The sequence below is a fragment of the Pristis pectinata genome, chromosome 7, assembly GCF_009764475.1.
Source record: "Pristis pectinata isolate sPriPec2 chromosome 7, sPriPec2.1.pri, whole genome shotgun sequence".
NCBI classification, from domain to species: domain Eukaryota; kingdom Metazoa; phylum Chordata; class Chondrichthyes; order Rhinopristiformes; family Pristidae; genus Pristis; species Pristis pectinata.
Genome location: NC_067411.1, coordinates 29000850 through 29021171, shown reverse-complemented (window position 1 = coordinate 29021171; position 20322 = coordinate 29000850). Strand labels below are relative to the sequence as shown.

Here is a 20322-nt window from a genome sequence, read left to right as displayed (position 1 = left end):
ACTGCACAGAAACAGGCCCTTCGGCCCATCTAGTCCATGCCGACCTGATCTTCTGCCTAGTCCCATCTACCTGCCACTCGACCATATCCCTCCAGAACCCTCCCATCCATGCACCTATCCAAACCTCCCGTAAATGATGCAATTGAACCCACATCTTCCACTACCACTGGCAAGTCATTCCACACTCACACCACCCTCTGAGTGAAGAAGTTCCCCCTGAGATTCCCCTTATATATTTCACCATTCACCCTAAACCAATGTCCTCTAGTTCTAGTCTCACCTACCTGAGGGGCGAGAGCCTGTATGCATTCACCCTATCTATACCCCTCATGATTTTGTATACTTCTTTAAGATCTCCCCTCATTCTCCTGTGGTCCAGGGAATAAACCATAGAACCATACAGCACAAAACAGGCACTTCGGCCCACCATGTTGTGCCGTCCATCAAACCACCTTCACGCTATCTAACCCTTTCGTCCTGCATATCCCTCTATCTCACATTCATCCATATGCCTATCCAACAAACACTTGAACCTGTCCAATGTATCTGCCTCCACCACCACCCCAGGCAGTGCATTCCATGCACCAACCACTCTCTGGGTGAAAAACCTCCCCCTGACATCTCCCCTGAACCTCCCACCCATAACCTTAAAGCCATGCCCTCTCGTCTTGAGAATTGGTGCCCTGGGAAGGAGGCTCTGACTGTCTACTCTATCTATTCCTCTCAATATTTTATATACCTCCATCATGTCTCCTTTCATCCTTCTCCTTTCCAGTGAATAAAGCCCTAGCACCTTAAGCCTTTCCTCATATTCCATACGCTCTAATCCAGGCAGCATCCTGGTAAATCTCCTCTGCATCCTCTCCAACACCTCCACATCCTTCCTATAATGCAGCGACCAGAACTGAACACAGTACTCTAAGTGTGGTCTAACAAGAGTTTTGTAAAGCTGCATCATCACTTCGCGGCTCTTAAACTCAGTTCCACGACTTATGAAAGCTAACATCCCATAGGCATTCTTAACTGCTCTATCCACCTGTGAGGCAACTTTCAGTGAACTGTCAATATGAACCCCCAGATCCCTCTGCTCCTCTACACTGCCAAGTACCTTGCCATTTACCCTGTACTCTGCCCTGGAGTTTGTCCTTCCAAAGTGTACCACCTCACACTTCTCCGGATTGAACTGCATCTGCCACTTGTCAGCCCAGCTCTGCATCCTATCAATATCCCTCTGTAAGCTCCAACAGCCCTCCACACTATCCACAACACCGCTGATCTTAGTGTCATCCGCAAACTTACTAACCCAGCCTTCCACCCCCTCATCTAAGTCATCTATAAATATCACAAAAAGTAGAGGTCCCAGAACCTATTCAACCTTTCCCTACAACTCAGGTTTACAAGTCCCGGCAACATCCTAGTAAATTTTCTCTGCATCTTTGTAAATTTTCTCAAGCTTATTGATATCTTTCCTGCAGGTAGGTGACCAGAACTGAACACAATACCCCAAATTTGGCCTCACCAACGTCTTGTACAACTTCAACATAACATCCCATCTCCTGTACTCAATGCCCTGATTTATGAAGGCCAAAGTGCCAAAAACTCTGTCTATGACCCTATCTACCTGTGACACCACCTTCAAGGAACTATAATTCAATACTCCCAGGTCCCTTTGCTCTACTACACACCTCAGAGCCCTACCATTCACTGTATAAGTCTTACCCTGGTTTGTCCTCCCAAAGTGCATCACCACAGACTTATCTGCATTAAATTTCATCTGCCATTTTTCAGCCCATTTTCCAAGCTGGTCAAGATCATGCTGCGAGCTTTAATTGCCTTCCTCGCTGTCCACTACACCCCAAATCTTAGTGTCACCTGCAAATTTGCTGATCCAATTTACCACATTATCATCTAAATCATTAATATAGATAATAAACAACATCAGACCCAGCACCAATGTCTGCCGCACACCACTAGTTGCAGGCCTCCAGTCAGAGACACAACCATCTACTACCACTCTCTGGCTTCTCCCGTTAAATCAATGTCAAATCCAATTGGCTACCTCATCCTGGATACCAAGTGACTTAACCTTCTGGAGCAGCCTCCCATGCAGGACTTTGTCAAAGGCCATGTAGACAACGTCCACCATCTTTCCCTCATCGACATTCTTGGTAACCTCCTCAAAGAACTCTATAAGATTGGTTAGATATGACCTACCATGCACAAAGTCATGTTGACCATCCCTAATCAGAGAGATCCCTAATTCAGTTGAATGATCTCTTTTGGATGTGCTTTTAACATTGGTTCTATTAAAAAAAACAATGTGAGTGAAATTGCTCTTTAAGAAAAAAAAGTACTTTTAGGTTAGGACAGCTTTCTGCAAAAGTACTTCTAAAAATAAATGTCAATTGACAATAGAGATGAAGGAAGGTCCCTCAAGTATTGGTTGAAGCCATAGTTTTGTTGGAGACTTTGAAATTAGATGAAGTACAGTTGTCACAGATAAAAAAAAGACTTCAGTGGCTGGGCTTTGTTACTTGGGATTGTAAAGGGCGCCAGAGTTAAGGATTGGTACAGTGCATGCTAACATACGGGGAATACGGAGCCAGGGTGGAATGAGCCTGGAAGTTGAAAGGGAAGTAAGAATTAAGTGCTTGTCAAGGACAGAGCTGGTAATAAAGTAGGAAATAAAGGAGTCTGTGAGTGTGACACTTTGTATGAGTAGAGTATAATGTAGATTGAAGATCAGAATGTTAGTGAGGAGAGTGGAAGGGAAAAGAACAATTGACCTTTCACAACTCCCATCTGACAATAATACTTCACAAACTATGAGGTAAGTTTTCAAACGTAATCATGTCATAATGTAGGATATACAACAGGCAAATTGTGCATACCAAGATTCCACTAACGGCAAGAGCAATGTTGATTTAGCATTAAATACATGCCAGGCTAATGGAGAATATAAATTGTGCTTTAGGATGTTTCGTATGCACCTGACAAAATGAACTTCCAGAGAGTGTGCACTCTGAGCCACATTTAGCACCTTGGCATAGGAGAAGTCTTGGCTGAAGATGATGAACCTATGTGTATTAGTTGAACCACGGTGGATTCAGTCCCTTCACAAAACAAATATAATTCTTAGCATTTCACATGCCTTGCGTGTTCGGCATTGAATAATTCCACCCTTGACTCACACCTTGCAATGAAGCAGCAAAAACTGAGATTGACAGAGATTGATAGGTTCTTGAGCAGTAAGTGGATTAAGGGTTACAGGGAGAAGGAAGGAGAATCGGGTTGAAAAGAAAATCAGCCATGATTGAATGGCAGAGCAGACTCGATGGGCCGAATGGCCTAATTCTGTTCCTATATCTTAATGGTCTTATGTTTTAAAAACTAACAATCATTGACTGATCTAAAAGATTACAAAATATTCATTGCTGTGTTTGTGGGCGAGTTTCAAACTCCCCACCAACATTTTCAATGTCAGGTCATCATCCAAAGTGTCACGCAGTCCGGTCTCTTTTTAGCTCTCACTTTCCTGTCATTTCTGTTCCTTGCCGGCCGTCTAATTCTTGCTTTAAAATTAAACGAGACAAAAGTCAAGAAATAAGCTGCAGCATTTCCTGTGTTTACATCTAATTCTTGCCTTCCTTTACAAATGGGGTCTCTCCTTCTGGCTCTGCAGTCTTCTCCAGCTCTATATCTTATCTTAGAATGACACCCAAGGAGACCATTAGGCTCAATGGATTCATCCCAGCTCCCAAGAGAGCAACAACGTTAGTCCAATTCCCCCTCTTCTCATGTCTCTGTACATATTAGCATATAGCCTTCTCTTCCTTTACACTGTGTCTCCTAGTTCCATTGGGAGAATGCAAATTGTATTAATAGAACAGCCACTGATGTGAGACAATTAATATCTCCATTCGGTAGGCTGACTTCTTCTCTGTGCCATTCATACTAAATTTAGAATGTTACACAGTTCATCATAAGACATTGTCTGCTTCTTTATTGCCTCATTCTGTTCACCATAGTGACTAAATTTTCCACTTGCATTAAAGATTGATACGTGAATGGTGGCTATTTTTCAGAAACATGGAGTTGCAAAAATCTTTTAGTAAAGTCAGCTGCAAATCATTAGTGAGTTTATGCCTCCTTAGATTTCCTTTGAAATGATTTGCTGTTCTTCTGTCATTGAGCACTGATCTGACTGTATGCACTCTGCCAGAGGCAGCATGCCATCAAAGCCTTACCAGCATTAGACTGCAGCTCCAACCTACATCCTTTCTTATCTCATACATATAACCATGCCTTATGGATTTATGAAGACATAAGTAGGTAGGGAAAGAGAAAATAAAAATAGAAAATGCTGGAACACTCAGCATTGAATCATGGATTGAAAATTTGGCTGTCAAATAAAAAATGAATTGGAATAAATGGGTCCTTTTCAGGCTGGGGTGGGGGTGGTAACAGATGGAGTACCCCGGGGATCAGTTCTTGGCCCTCAGTTGTTTAGTATTTACATTAATGACCAGGATGAGGAAAGGAAATGTAAGGTTTCCAACTTTGCCAATGATACAAAAATAGGTGAAAGACATGTTGTGGTTAGAACATTGTGCAATGGGATATAGATAGACTGAGTGATTGGGTGAAAAGCTGGTAAATGGAGTTTAATGTGGGGAGGTGTGAGGTCATGCACTTTGGTAAGAGGAATCAAAGGGCGGATTATTATCTAAATGAAGAGAGACCACAAAAGAATGAAATGCAGAGGGATCGAAGTGTTCTAGTGAATGAATCACAAAATGTTAGCAGGCAGGTCAAACAAGAAGTTAAGAAGGCCAATAGCACATTGAACGTAATTGCGAAGGGGTTGGAGTTTAATTTTAGGGAGGTTTTGTTATAGTTGTACAGGGTGTTGATGAGGCCACACCTGTAATACTATGCACAGGTTTTGTCCCCTTACCTAAGAAATGATATAGTAGCGTTGGAGGGTACTCCCTGGGATGAGAGGGTTGTCCTATCAAGAGAGGCTGGACAGTTTGCGCCTGTATTCCTTGGAGTTTAGAAGAATGAGGGGTGACCTTATTCAAACATATAAGATATTATGAAGGCTTGAAAGGGTAGGTGTGGGGATGTTTTTGCTGGTGGGAGAGTCAAGGACAAGTTACAAAATAAGGGGCTGGTTATTTAAAACTGCAGTGTGTAGAAATTTCTTCTCTGAGGTTGGTGAATCTCTGGAATTCTCTGACCCCGATAGTGGTAGAATCCAGATCTTTAGATATATTTAAGGTGGAGATGAGTAAATATTTGAAAGATCAAGGAATTGAGGGTTGTGGAGAACTGGCACAAGAAAGTAGTGATCATATTCCATAGCAGGGCAGGCTTGGGGGACAAGTGGCCTATGCCTGCTTCTATTTTTTGTGTTCCTGTGGTCAGACAATGTCTGAGGAAAGAAAAGCAGCATTAACATTTCGGGGAACAAGAAGAGGCCATTTGGATAACTGGGCTGAGTCCAGTTCACATAAAATTTGCACAAACATTCATTTTAACCTTGTTTAACATCCTAAGAGAATTTTTGTGGATGCTGTAAATCTGAAAAAAAAAGCCACTAAATAATAACCCTGAGCTAGATTTGCCATAACCAAATTGAGAAAACCTTGCACCCCACTTGATAAATGAGCAGAGTTATGCTGTTATCAAGGTTATCAAGGCTGCAACTGCTTATGCCCATTTCATTATCTAACCCCATGGCAATCCATTCTTCTCCTTTCTGCATAAGAACACCAAGAAGTAGGAGTAGGCATAGACCAAGTGGCCCTCAAGCTCTTTAATGTGATCATGACTAGTCTTGAGACTCTAGACCGCTTTACCGAACATTCTCTGCATGCCTCAGTTCCCTTTGAAGAAACCATCCAAAAATCTATTGATTGGAGTCTTGAATATAGAACATAGAATATTACACCACAGTACAGATCCTTCAGCCCATGATGTTTTGGTGACATTTTATCCTGCTCTAATATCTATCTAACCCTTCTCTCCCACATAGCCCCCCATTTCTCTATCATTCATGTGACTATCTAAGAGTCTCTTAAGTGTCCCTAATGTATCTGCCCCGACAACCTCTGTTGGCAGTGCATTCTGACATCCCCTTTATACCTTCCTCCAATCACCTTAAAATTATGCCCCCTCGTGTTAGCCATTTTCACCCTGGGAAAAAGACTCTGACTGTCCACTCAGTCTATGCCTCTTATCATCTTGTAGACTTCTATTAAGTCACCTCTCATCCTCCTTCTCTCCAAAGAGAAAAGCCCTAACTCACTCAACCTTTCAACTTTCTGTTCAGAAATAACAGAGCAACTTCTGTATTTGATTACTCATTTGGAGTTGTTGCGAATTTGATGTTTGCCATTTTGCACCTTCCATTATTTAATTTTAGAGCAGAAAATATTTCAAAGACCACAGATATGAGTGCCAGTGAAAGATTTCCACTGAAAATCTCCAAGTTTATTCTCTTCCATTGTCAGGGAGACTTGACATGAACTTGGGCATTACTTGCTCTCATTTCACATTTTGCATCTTTCAACTTGTTCTTTGGTGACTGTTTAGGACGAATTGTTTGTTCTCAACTTGTGGCTAACTTCTTGCTACCTCGGAAAAGCAGCCAACATAATCAAAGACCCCTCCCACCCCAGACATTCTCTCTTCTTCCCCCTTCCATTGGGCAGAGGGTACAAAACCCTGAGAGCACAGACCACCAGGCTCAGACAGCTTCTATCCCACTGTTATAAGACTATTGAACGGACATTGTACAAGATAGACTCTTGACCTCACAATCTACATCAGCATAGCCTTGTCTACCAGCACTGCGCTTTCTCTGTAACTGTAACACCATATTCTGCATTCTGTTATTGCTTTACCTTTGTACTACCTTGATGTACCGATGTGATGAAATGATCTGTATGGATGGCATATAAAACAAAGTTTTTCACTGTACTTTGGTACATGTGACAATAATAAACTAATTACAGATAACTAAGTGTCTATGCAAGGTATATATAACTCCCTTGTCTTTCTACTCTATTCCTCTAGAAATCAATCCCAGTACTTTTTTATGGCCTTATTAACTTGCATTGCTATTTTTTTCTTATTTGTATTTCAGTTCTCCTTAATCTCTTTAGGTCATGTATCCTCCTATTTTTGAAGAGTACTTGGCAATCTTATTCCTCCTACCAAAGTGCACTGCTTCACATCTAATTATATGAAAATTACTTGCCAATTACAGGTTATTCCATAAAAACCTAAGGCATTTTGTTGCAGTTCTCTATATTAAATATAAAGTGGTATCATCTGCAACGTCTACAATAGCAGATCTGATTCGCAAATCCAAATTGTGAACTACAGTGGTCCTGCAATGTTCTTGGTGGAACATCACTTGATACTCGTCTCTAGGCCTGACCAAGAAAAATTGTGTTAATTGAAGAGTCAGTGGACCAATGTTGTTTACCTACCATCTAACCACCAAAGATTGCCTCTTCATATATATTATTAATGCTCAGTAATGACTCAACAGATTTTTTCAGTTAGTGGATCCAAAAAAAGGTTTCAGGCCATGGTCCTGCACTCTATTAGTTGTTGCAGCAGGACCATGTCTGAAGTACAAGGGCTCCCTGAGTTACTGAAGACCTGACTTACAGAAATCTGACTTCATACAAATTCTCCCCATTGAACTCTAAGTGTGTAAAAACAATCAATGTCTCAGTGAAAACAAATCTGTTTATTGTACTTAATCATGGATTTTTCTCATTCGGTCTTCGAAGTTTAAAATAACATTGAATAATTTATGCTGAAATGTTTGCATGGCCAAACATCCAAGTGTTTAAATTATGGCTTGATTAAAAAGAAACGTTCTTAATGGAATTTCTTTGCCTCTGCTGGCACTTTTATGGACTGTATCTGTGATGATTCACTGCAATGAGGTAAACCGCTGTTGATGTTTTTTGTCGCCCACTTGTTTTCCTTCACTGGGAAATTGTTCATTTCTGACTTATGGATAAATCAGTTGATGGACATTTCTCGGGAATGGAACCTTGCATAACCTGGGGACTGCCTGCATTAGCTTAGGCCCCAGTGCTCTGGTTTAGGGAGTCAGTTTCTCAGTAGGTTTTGGAAATCTGTTTCTCATTCTGAAAGGTCTTCGACCTGAAACTTTAACCCTGTTTCTTTTCCCATAGATACTGTCTGGCCTGCTGAGTGTTTTGAACATTTTTTGTTTTTTTTTATCTCCATGGGATTTGCTCATTACTGATGTCAGAGAGCATAAAAGGAGCTTGCATTCTACAATGTCTTTCACAATTTCAACATGTCCCAAAACACTAAGCAACTAATTAAACGTTTTTGAAGAGTGGTCACTGTTATAATATAAAGAAGAAGAGTAGGTACTTGCAATGTTTTCACAGCTTATTTCTTGTGACACTGTAGCCTGAAAACAGACTGTAATGATGAAAAAACTAGAAATCTGAACTCAGTCTCTGAAGGTAGTCTGCAATTAGTCTATCTTTTGCAATCTTTACCCAGAGCACTGCAAATATTTCCTTTTTAACCATATGTCCAACTTGCACTGAATGTTCCACCCTCATCTTTCCTCCTCATCAACCCCCTCAGTTCAATCATCCATAATCTGCTTCCACTGATTATTAATTCTTGTACCGATGGAAACTGTTCCATTGAATTCTTCAATTAAATCTCTTTCACTCTGCTCTGAGGAAAACCAGCCTTATCAGTCTGTCTGCGACTGTCTCACAGCCATGATTACCCAGCACCATTTTCCAAAAACATGACATCCTTCTGATAGTGCAATGCCCAGAAGTGGTCTCTATATATTATCTCAGACATAATTGCTATTTTACAAAGAACTGACATCACTACTTTTATATTCCGTGGATTGACTTATTAAAAAAAGGATCTTATGCGTGACTTTAACTGCATTATAGAGGCACGAGAGACTACAGATGCTGGAATCTGGAGCATTAAACATTCTACTGGAACAACTCAGCGAGTCGAGCAGCATCTGTGGGAGGAGGAATTGTTGATGTTTTGGATCAAAATCCCGCATCAGGTTTTGACCTGAAATGTCGACAATTCCTTCCCTCTCACTGATGCTGCTCGACCTGCCGAGTCCCTCCAGCAAGTTGTTTATTGTTCCTTATCAACTGTTCCAAGAGCTACAAAGGTTTTTCTATAGAAACCTCCACTTTTTCATGATTCTGCACCTATTTTACTGAGTTTCTGGTGAGTCTTTCCTTTATTTTCCCTCCAAAAAATGTCATTACGCACTTTTTAATATTGACGTTACATTGCCACTGCTCCACCCATTCCACTGGTTTGTTGATGGTCTCCTGAATTATGGAGATATTCTCTAGAATATTTACTAGTCAACGTGTTGTGTCATCTGCAAACTTTCAGATCATGGTCCCTGTGCCAAACTCCAGCTCATTAATACAGACAAGCAGTCCTGGGGTGGTGTGTTTAAGTGACAAACATTAAGTCCCATTCTCTGTCTTTCATCTTTTATGTTTGTTTTTCCATCTTGTACCTCACTGTCACTGGCCTTTTTAATCTTTTTCAAGTCTATGATGTGACACTTTACCCATTGCCTTTTGAAAGCCTGTGACACAACATCAGTTGCACTACCATAGATTTATGAAGTTATGAAGCACAGAAACAGGCACTTCAGTCCAACTCATACATGTTGACCATGATGCCCATCTAAGCTAATCCCATTTGCCCGCATTTGGCCCATATCTGTCTAAACCTTTCCTATCCATGTACCTGTCCAAGTGCCTTCTAAACGTTGCGATTGTACCTGCCTCCCCAGACTGCTTGTTCCATCTACCCACCACATTCTGTGTGGAAAACTTGCACTTCAGGTCCCCTTCAAACCTATGCCCTCTAGTTTTAGACTCCCCTACCCTGGGAAAATGACTGTGACTATCTACTCTATCCACGCTCCTCATGATTTTATAAACCTCTATAATGTCACCCCTCAGCCACCTTCACTTCAAGAAAAACAGTCCCGGCCTATCCAGTCTCTCCTTATAACTCAAGCCCTTCCTGTCCAGGCAGCATTCCTGTGGATCTTTCCTGCACCCTCTCCAATTTAAGCGCGTCTTTCTTATAGCTGGGCAACCAGAACTGCACACAATACTCCAAGTGCGGTCTAACTAACAACATGACATCCCAACTCTTGCACTCAATGCGTCGGCCAATGGAGGCAAGCATGCCATATGCCGCCTTCTTCACTCTGTCTACCTGTGTCACCACTTTCAGGCATTCATGTACCTGTACCCCGAAGTCTCACTGTTCAATAACTATATATGTCCTGGTCTGACTTAACTTCCCAAAATATATCACTTTGCACTTGTCTGACTTAAATTCCAACAGCCAGTTCCCAGTTGATCTGGATTCTGTTGTAAACTGGACAATGTTCTTCACTGTCCATTATTACACCAATTTTGGTGTCATCTGCAAACTTATTAATCATGCCACCTACATTCTCTTCATCACTGACCTCCTCTCCTCCTGAGGCAGTGAAAGGCATTAAAAGATCCTGCAACAGAATGAATGCACATTGGGAAGCCCAGTGACACAGCCCATACAAGATGATGTGTATTGAGGAGATACAGGACTGGGGTATGAAACAAGAAGCACATGTTATAGGACGTAGAGTTACATGAGGATCAAGCAATGGAGAAGTTTGTTGCTGGTCAACATTGCATGGAAGTGACCAATCTGATTTAAGTTATGCCTTAAATAATACATTTACCGAGCTCTCTATGGCCTCAGGATTCTCACTTTCCACTCTATCAAACCAGGAAAAATGTTAGTGCTTTTGAAATAATGTTACCATGCAATAATTACATCCTATTATACCTCTGCCCTCCCTTCTCAACAAACATAAGACAAGATAAATTTGCATTTATTTCCAATTTCCAATCAATGTAGTATATTAAAAATATTTCATTTGAGCTCTAGATGTTTTGTACTTGATTCCATAGTTGAATTTCAAATAGTGGACAGATCTGAACTGATATCACTTCAAGTGTATCTTCATGGTTTGGAAACCATTTTGGTTTATCAGTCTTCTGTACAATTGCTGCTTACGTTCTCTCCCTGTTGACTTCACAGTTGCATTCATTCATTTGTTTAACTGTCTAATCACCTTCCATCAAAGAGCAGTCTAAGCAATTTTTTTAAGTGTTTGTGCAGTGGGGTCCCTGGCACATTTCATGGCCAATGTATTTTATATAGCATTTAGTGCCAGATTAGCTTTGTGTAAATAATACTTGAGGGTTTAATGAACTAATCTCCTTTGTGTCTGACTGGACCATGAACAGCGTGTGCTTGTGCCACTTAAAAAATAAATAGAAGCTAGCCTGGAGCCAAGACTCTATTCAGGTCTCTGAGTCAGATGTAGTTATGCCTTTATTATACTTTCCATTCTATATCTTGCATGTACACATTTGGAACACTAGATAACTTTGTTTGGCTCTTAACCAATTCGTATAATTTTTAGTACACTTTTTTTCACCTTGGGCAGTGTTCAATAGAAATAGCAGAATAATATTGATCATTAGTTCTATTCTGCTTGTCAACTGATCTTCGGTTTTCCCTGTTGGTTTTTAAGACACACGTAGCTCTTCTGTAACAATTTTATTCATTATTAACCAACATTCATCCTTACCACAGTGCTTTTTTTAATCTCAGACTCATTCACCCATAGGTCAGACCAGTGTGGGAATGCCCAAGTCGTCATGAAAGGAAATGACTTACCTTTTCAAGGATGCAAATCTGCTTCTTTGTCCGAGCATCAAGAATTTCCACTTCTACATAAGAAATTCTTGAATGTTTTTGTATTGCGCCCTGTCCCAGTTGTCCTGAAGTCAATACAAACTGAGACAGGGAAAATAATGATTTCAGACCAGTTTGTTTTCCAGGTGCCATGGTCTCTTCTGTTGCAGCTCTTCTTTTATAAAGTGCTTGCATTCTCTACCTGCTGAACTTGCCTGAAACAGAGTAGCTTGTCAATAAGGGGACAATTGTCTAACATTTAAATAGACGCAGAGACGGACAATTCACCAAAAGGTCAGGCAACATTCCATTTCAAGTATATAATCTTATTTGACATGACTGAAAACAATGGCTCTGTAATCCTCTTCTATATTTAACTTGTCATTGGCTGATGTGTCAAGAGTGCTCTATTTAATGGCAGAACAGCTCTCAGGGAGACTGACTACTTCCTATCCTTATCAGCAGGCCTTCAAAGTGACAGCTTGAGCTGCATTACTAAGATATACAAAGCAGAAAGAATTCAGGGCCCAGCTTAAGCAAGTTCTGTTGATATCATTACAATTCAAAGGGTTGAGAGCAAAACCTTGTAAAGTAGAATCTTCCAAAGTTGGATAATTTTTATCCCTAAAATGTTATTGAAAAGAATAATTAGACAAATGCGAGAAGACAGTACTGAGAAGTACTGGTAGTGGGTACTCAGTAACACAACCTGTGCTGAGTGTTGGCAAGTAAAATCAAATTCCTACTTCAAATAACCCATTTAAAATATATATTGTAAAAATAAGTATGTGTATCCATGGCTCAATGTGTTATTTATTGATTAGTTGAGGTACACTGAAACATTCAATCCCAGCCTGTGCTAAAATGATCTAAACCACAGGAAGAAAAGGGCCATTACTGCTAATTTCAGAGCTCATGAAAATTGGCCAGAGCTTACCTTGCTCATCTCTGTACCAAAAGCTGTTGCTGCAGGTGTTCACTGCTGGCAATCAGGTGCACACAGGGTGAAATTTGGTCATGAATTGCTTCTTCTTCCCTCTGCCAGAAAAGTCTGCCAATATTCATTGACAAGTTATAGCCATGTACAAGGGCCCTGGAAGGTGCCCAGCACAAGTGAATCCAAGTTAAGGTGTCAATGCCTGCAGGCGATAAGGAGCTTGATGGATTATTTTTTAAAACATATTTAATGCTGTCTATTTGAGTTTGTTAATTATTTAACATCAGTTTTTGTGATTGAGGATTTGTATTTGCATTTATAGTTTGTAAATTTGCATTAACTGTAATTTACTCAATTTACAGGTACATTCCTTCAGCTGGAACATTTCCAGCAACTCAGGGTCAGCTTCCTCTGCCACAATTAATCACTGAACTGCAGGAAAATGCCCAGGCATGAAGGAATTTATCCTTCAACCAACAGATGAAATCAGCTCCACTGGATAGTCCTCAACCTGAATCGTTAACTCTGTTCCTCTTCCCACTGATGCTTCCTGACCTGTAGAGTAATTCCAACATTTTCAGCTTTTATTTTAGATTCACAGAGTCACAGAGTTGTACAACGCAGGAACAGGCCCTTCAACCCACCACGTCCATGCCGGTCTTTCTGTCCATCTATACTAATCCCATTTGCCCACATTTGGTCCGTATCCTTCCATGCCTTGCCTACTTAAGTGTCTGTTTCAATGCCTCTTAAATGTGCTAATTGTATCTGATTCCACCACATCCGGCAGTGCAATCCAGGTATCAACCACCTTCTGTGTAAAATCTTACCCTTCAAATCACTTTTAAACCTCCTCTCTCTCACCTTAAACCTATGCCCTCCTGTTTTTCACGCCCCTGCCCATGGGAAAAAGATTTTGACAATCCACTCCATCTATGCCTCTCATAATCCTATCAGGTCACCTCTCAGCCTTCTTCACTCCAGGGGAAACAAGCCCAGCCTATCCAATCTCTCCTATCCATAACTAAGGTCCTCCAATCCAGGCAACATCCTGGTGAATCTCCTCTGCAGTTGCCCCACTACAGTAACATCCTTCCTATAATGTGCTGACCAGAACTGCACACAATACTCACACACAAAGAGTGGCCTAACCTGCATTTTGTAAAGATGCAGCATAACACCCCAACTCTTAAATTCTATGCCCCAACCTATGAAGGCAAGCCTGCCATGTTTTCTTTACCACACTATCCAACTGTGTTGCTGTAAAAACAGTTTGAGTCATAGAGCCTTACAGAAACAGGCCCATTGGCCCAACTCATCCATGCCAACCAATTTACCTACTTGAACTTGTCCCTCTTCCCTGCATTCGGCCCATCTCTCTCTAAAATTTCCTATCCATGTACCTGTCTGAATGTCTTTTAAACGTTGTAATTTTACCTGCTTCTACCAATTCCTCTGGCAGCTCATTCCATATACCCATCACCCTCTGTGGAAAAGTTGCCTCTCAGGTTCCTTTCACATTTTTCCCCTCTCACCTTAACTTTAAACCCTCTAGTTTTAGACTCTCTTACCCTGGGAAAATGACTGTGACCATTCATCTTATCTACATTACTCGGGATTTTATGGCTTTGTCACTTATTTCATTGTTGTTTGTGAGACTTTGCCTAGTAATAATTGGCTGTCATATTTGCTACATTACAACAGGGACTAGATTTAAAAATAAATAGATTGTGCATTCTGAGATTTTTGAAGGTGGAGAATCAGAAGAAGGAACTCATGATCATGATGCTCAGAAAGCCTCATCAGGACTAGCAGATCAATTTCCAATTATTAATGATGGTGGACAATCACCAAGACTCCTTAGACAGCACCTTCCAAACCCATGAGGGGAACACCATCACCTGGAAGTTGTCATCCAAGCCACACACCATGCTGACCTGGAAATATATCACCGTTCCTTCACCATTGCTGGGTCAAGATCCTAGAAGTCTCTCCCTTAGCTTTGTGGGTATAACCACATCTCAGGGACTGCAATGGTTCAAGAAGACAGCTCACCACCACCTTCTCAAGGGCAACTAGGGATGGGATCTACCTGCAAAGCCCACATCCCTTGAATTAATTTTTAAAAAAACAAGCATTGGGAAGAAGAGGCATCATGAACCAACCATGGCCAATGGTGGTGGAGCCCAGCACGTGAAGGCTAAAGACAAGAATGAAATGTTTGCAAATGCTGAGTGGATTCATCTTAGAGGTCTCTTCCATCAGAGTAACCATTTACTGGGTGCAGGCAAGACCATTGTCTCTAAAACCATCCTTGCTGTAACTGAATATTTGTTCTACTGTGCTTCTAGACAAGCTTCTGTAACACAGCTTGCAACATCAGCATCCTGACAATGTGGACAATTACCCAGGTATGCCTTGCCCACAAAATGCAGGACAAGTGCGATATGACCATTTACCGCCACATCAGCAGGTACATTAACAACATTTAAAAGATGCTCGGACAGATACATGGATAGGAAGGGTTCGGAGGGATATGGGCCAAACGTGGGCAAATGGAACGAGTTTAGATGGGAATCTTGGTCGGCATGGACCAGTTGGGCTGAGGGGCCTGTTTCCATGCAGTGTGACTCTATGACTATGACTCTATCAGTCATTTCCAATCATCAACAAAATGATGGAAAGTGCATTCAACAGTGCTATCAAGCTGAATTTCCTCCCCAATAATTTGCCTACCAGTGTTCAGTTTTGATTTTGCCCACAGTTACACACCTCATCGCAGCCTTGGTCCAAACACAGAGAGAAGAACTGAATTCCAAAGGTGTTGTGACAGTAACCAGCCTTGGTATTATGGTACTATTTGACCAAGTACAATAACATCTTGACCTTCCCACAAGAGGAAGTAAAAGAACAACCTAAAAACCTGCAAACCAGAGAAAATCAAATGTGGAAGAGCAAAAGCTACACAAACGCAATTGAAATGTAGCAACTAAACTGAGATTTATTCAGGAAAATAATGCATTTCAGTAAAAGCCAAGACCCACTGCAGATCTCCCAGCTGGTGTTGATTTTGACAACTAGTTATATGGGTCGCATTAATTTCCAATTCTGCCTGTCAGAATGATCTTTTCCTCATATGACTGACAGTGAGCTTATAACCGCACTGAACTCGAAAATACTCTTTGCAGAGAATTGAAAGCAACCATTGGTATGAAAAAAGTAATTTAGCAACACATACAAATAAATAAGTGGGTTTACATTTCCATTTAAAAGCTGGAGAGTGTGTTTTGATATGAATTCATTAAAGAAAACTTCATCCAGAGTGACTTCCAAACACACTTGCTTGGAAACTCATCCCATACCATCAAGGCTAAACAAGCTGTACAATAACATCAACCCATTGTACTTTACCTATGAAGTTCATTGCATTTGCTTTATTCTACCCAATGGAAAGGATTTAAAGGTAATTCTTTTCATAACCCTCATGGAAATGTGCACTGCATTACACAACACTTTCCATTTGTAGGTTTACAATTGTTTGAAATAAGTACATAACAAGATGATAATTATTTATACATCAAGGTCTCTCTTTTTCTTGATTTTTAGGTCCTGATCGTGATTGTAGGGCTGGTCCCTCATGTCACAAGTTAGAATTGTGACTCAAGGTGTCAGTCTCATATCTTCTGCTGTTAATCATGAGGGGTATAGATAGGATGAATTCACAAGTCTTTTTCCCAGGCAAAGGGAACCAAAAACTGGAAGGCATAGGTTGAAGAGAACGACCTGAAGGGCAACTTCTTCACACAGAGGGTGGTAAGTACATGGAACAAGGTGCCAGAAGGAGGTGGTTGAGGCAGGTACAATAACAACATTTAAAAGACATTTGGACAGGTACATAGATAGGAAAGGTTTCGATCGACATAGGCCAAATGCAAGCAAATGGGACTAGTTTAAGTCGGCACCTTGGTTGGTGTGGATGAGTTGGGCCAAGGGGCCTGTTTTTGTGCTATGTCTCTGTGACTCAAATTATTTCACTGGAACACAGGTATGTCAGTCAATCAGTCACTGGATTCTTCTTCGTTTAAAGTAATTTTGACTGGTCTGTATCTTAACTCTATCTACCCTCTTGGGCTTCATAACCTTTAATACCCTTGCCTCAAAAAGAGCAAATGGCTCTCATTTTCCACTTTAAAGCTGGCAGTCATTCTCAAAATTGGTGACTTTTTACCATTTTAACCAACTGGACATTCAGGGCCCTGGAACAAAGGCTTAAATACCAAACATCCACATGTCTGACCCCTCCTCTCAGGACCACAGCACTCTACAAGTGAATTCCTCATGGAGTTCAGAAGGGAAGTGTGAACAATAGCTGGGAAATCTGCCCCTAAATCTGTTTGGAGTTAAACAGGCTCACGTCCTTTGACTTCAATGAGAAGAAATAACTATGGGAAGAAGGATAACCTTAAGTTTGATGCAGTTGATTCAAATGTACTTAATTTAATTTGTAATCATGATAAAACAGCTCAAAGTGCTGGTCAGGAGAGTTGTCAGACAAAATTTGACTCCAGGCTGCATAAGGAAGTATTATTGGTACAGTAACACAAGCAAAGCCTTAGGTTTTAATGTGCAACATGAAAGAACAGGGACAGGTGGCCTAGGGAGGGAAATACAGAGCTTGGAAACTCAGCAATTGGTGACAAAGTGCTGCAGTGGGTCGAGCTGCTGCTTTACAGTGTCTGAAACCTGGGTTTGATCTTGACTTTGGGTGCTGTTAGTATAGGATTCCTATGTTCTCGTCGTGACATTGTGGGTTTCATAGAGTCAGAGAATCATACAACACAGAACCAAGCCCTTCAGCCCACCATGTCCATGTTGCCCGTTGTACCTACCAAAACTAATCCCATTTACCCGCGTTAGGTCCATAGCCTTCCTCTGTTTCCTCCCACATCCCAAAGATGCGCAGTATGACCTTGTGATTTTAGGATTTAAAGCTGTCAATAATGGAGAGAAGTTTTGGTCACCCTGCTTTAGGAAAGATGCCATTAAGCTGGAGCGAGTGTGGAGAAGATTTACAAGGTGTTGCCGGGATTCAAGGGAATGGGTTATAGAGAGAGGTTGAGCAGGCTGAGACTTTATTCATTGGAGTGGAACAGAATGAGGGGTGATCTTATAGAAGTGTATAAAATCATGTGGGGCATAGATAGGGTGGATGCACACAGTCTTTTTCCCAGGATTGTAGAATCAAGAACAAGAGAGCATAGGTTTAAGGTGAGGGGAGAGATTTAATAGGAACCTAAGGGGCAACTTTTTCACCCAGAGGGTGGTCTATATATAGAACGTGCTGCCAGAGGAAGTGGTTGAAGCAAATATATTATCAGCATTTAAAAGATACTTGGACAGGTGCATGGATAGACAAGGTTTCAAGGAATATGGGCAAATGGGACTAGCTTGGATGGGCATCTTGCAATGCTATATGACTCTATGACCCTAAGAAAATTAATTATATGTCAGGTCACAGGAGACCACAAGAGGGGTGGGAGCAAGGCCACTGAGGGTTGCAAAAGTCATGATATTTTAGTACTGAGGAACTGTTGGACTTCGAGCAAGCATGAAGCTGAGGGGGTAAGAAGTTCTTGATTTGACACAAACTAATTTGGAGCTTCCTGAAGATATGAATAGTGTTTTATAAATGCAAACTCTTATTTAATTAGTTTTCCTGGATGAGGGCAATGTGGGAGTCTAATTGCCAGCACACTTTGTACAGCTCAGATACCAGAGGGATATTGGCAGAACTGTACAAGTAAAAATGACTAACAGCAACAAGAAGGCAGTTTTGCAGTATTCTGGTTTGTACATAAACAAACAATGTATGAGGGAAAGTAAAATCTGTGACAAATCACAATAAGAAAGAGAATTTGCCCTTTCAAGAATATTTAATTTTTGCACCGCAGCAGCTAATAGATATCACACGTGATCAAAAGCATCAGTCTGATCAAGAGATTCAATAAGTATCATCAGCTGTAAGAATGAAGTCTAGGTGATTAATTACCTCCCCTGTAAGAAAGGGTCATTTTCTGACATCCTACCATATTGGGTTTGTGCATACCTAGCTGGATTATTCCTTGAATTCTCTTTTAAGTTCAGTGTCCCTTGAAAGTAAGTGGAAAGATCAGGGCATTTTGCATTCATGCAGGAAGACATTGCCATAGCAGGACTAATAGTTGGGCTATCACCACTGCAGATGTACATTGTTGTGTTTCTCTATTCTAACATTTGTGCAAAGAACAATCCTTGGATGTTTAAGAAGATTAGCTATCATCCAGATATTCAGCTTTACTTTCATGTAACATTGCTTGAAATATACTTTTATTTCTGCCTGAGAAGAACACAGCATTGGCATGTCTGGAACCCTTGAATTACTGTTATTTCAGCTACACTGTGAAGTTGACTTTAATCTCTTGTGAAATAGGTACTGAGCTGCTGAACCAGAAATTCAATTGCCTCAGGAGACCTAAGGGTAGTGTGCAAATTAAATGCTTATCAAATTATAGCAACAATTATTTAGACATCCCAAAGGAAATGTGTTTGTTCTCCATTAAGTTTCAAATCCTTCAGTAGACTGCCACCAAAACCATGGAATGGATAGAATTCCCTCTGTTGTTTTGTCAAATACCTTTGGTAATCCCAGTGGGGAGTCAGCTAATTGGGTGGTAAACATGCTTGGCTTGGAATAACTGAGACCTGAATTTACTTGAAGAATTTGACTTGGTCTTGTATGGGATGCAGCTGTAATCAATCCATACAGGACCATCTTAGCCAATATACATTGTACTAGTTCCCATTTCCCCAGAGTGTAAAGAACTTGGGGCAAGAATGAATGCTTTTATCCTGAGGGAGATGAGACCAGATGAGACCAAAGTCCTAAACCACCCATAGACAAGGAACATTTATTTCTCTTTATTTATGTAAATGTTAGCTCATCACATCAAAGGTAGGATTAATAGGATAGTTGAATGGTGAGGACCAAACTACCTCCACCCCTTTCAACAGCAGCTAGTTTGTCTGATGCATTGCCCTAGTTTTTTCTCCTGGTAATGACTCCCTTACTTGCAAGACCATGAACTATCAAAACTTTGTCGAGAATGATTGTATTTGTTTTGTCCCTATGTTAGGACTGGAAATTTGGCCAGTGAGGAAATGCAACTTGATGATGGTGGTACAAGTGTGGGGACCTTAAGACTACTTGATCCTAACCATCATTCTCAGTAGTTGTCGTATTCTTCAAGACTTTATCTACCGAGAAAAGGAGCAGTGAACACTGAGCACTCAGACCTTCACTGATAGCACAAACCAAAGTGAAACAGAAGACTGGTTAAGTAATGCTTTTTGCTGCCTTGGTGACTGAGGGAAGGATGTCGACTGGTGCTCCAGGAGAAGTCCTGATCTCCTTTAAATATCAGGTGAAAATCAACAAAACAGCAGATGCTAGAAATCAGCATTTCTTTTTCCCATTGAAAACCTATGTACATCTCCTTCTTTCCCAA

General features: G+C 40.9%; 1 protein-coding gene across 1 annotated transcript in view; it reads right to left on the bottom strand.

Moving 5' to 3' along the window:
* Positions 1 to 11994, bottom strand: part of LOC127572530 (trans-2,3-enoyl-CoA reductase-like) — a 76836-nt gene extending 64842 nt beyond the window's left edge. Inside the window, exon 1 of the mRNA XM_052019897.1 lies at positions 11824 to 11994. Within this exon, the coding sequence (XP_051875857.1) occupies positions 11824 to 11994 (171 nt within the window). The remainder of the gene's footprint in view (positions 1 to 11823) is intronic.
* Between the last annotated feature and the right edge of the window lie 8328 nt (positions 11995 to 20322).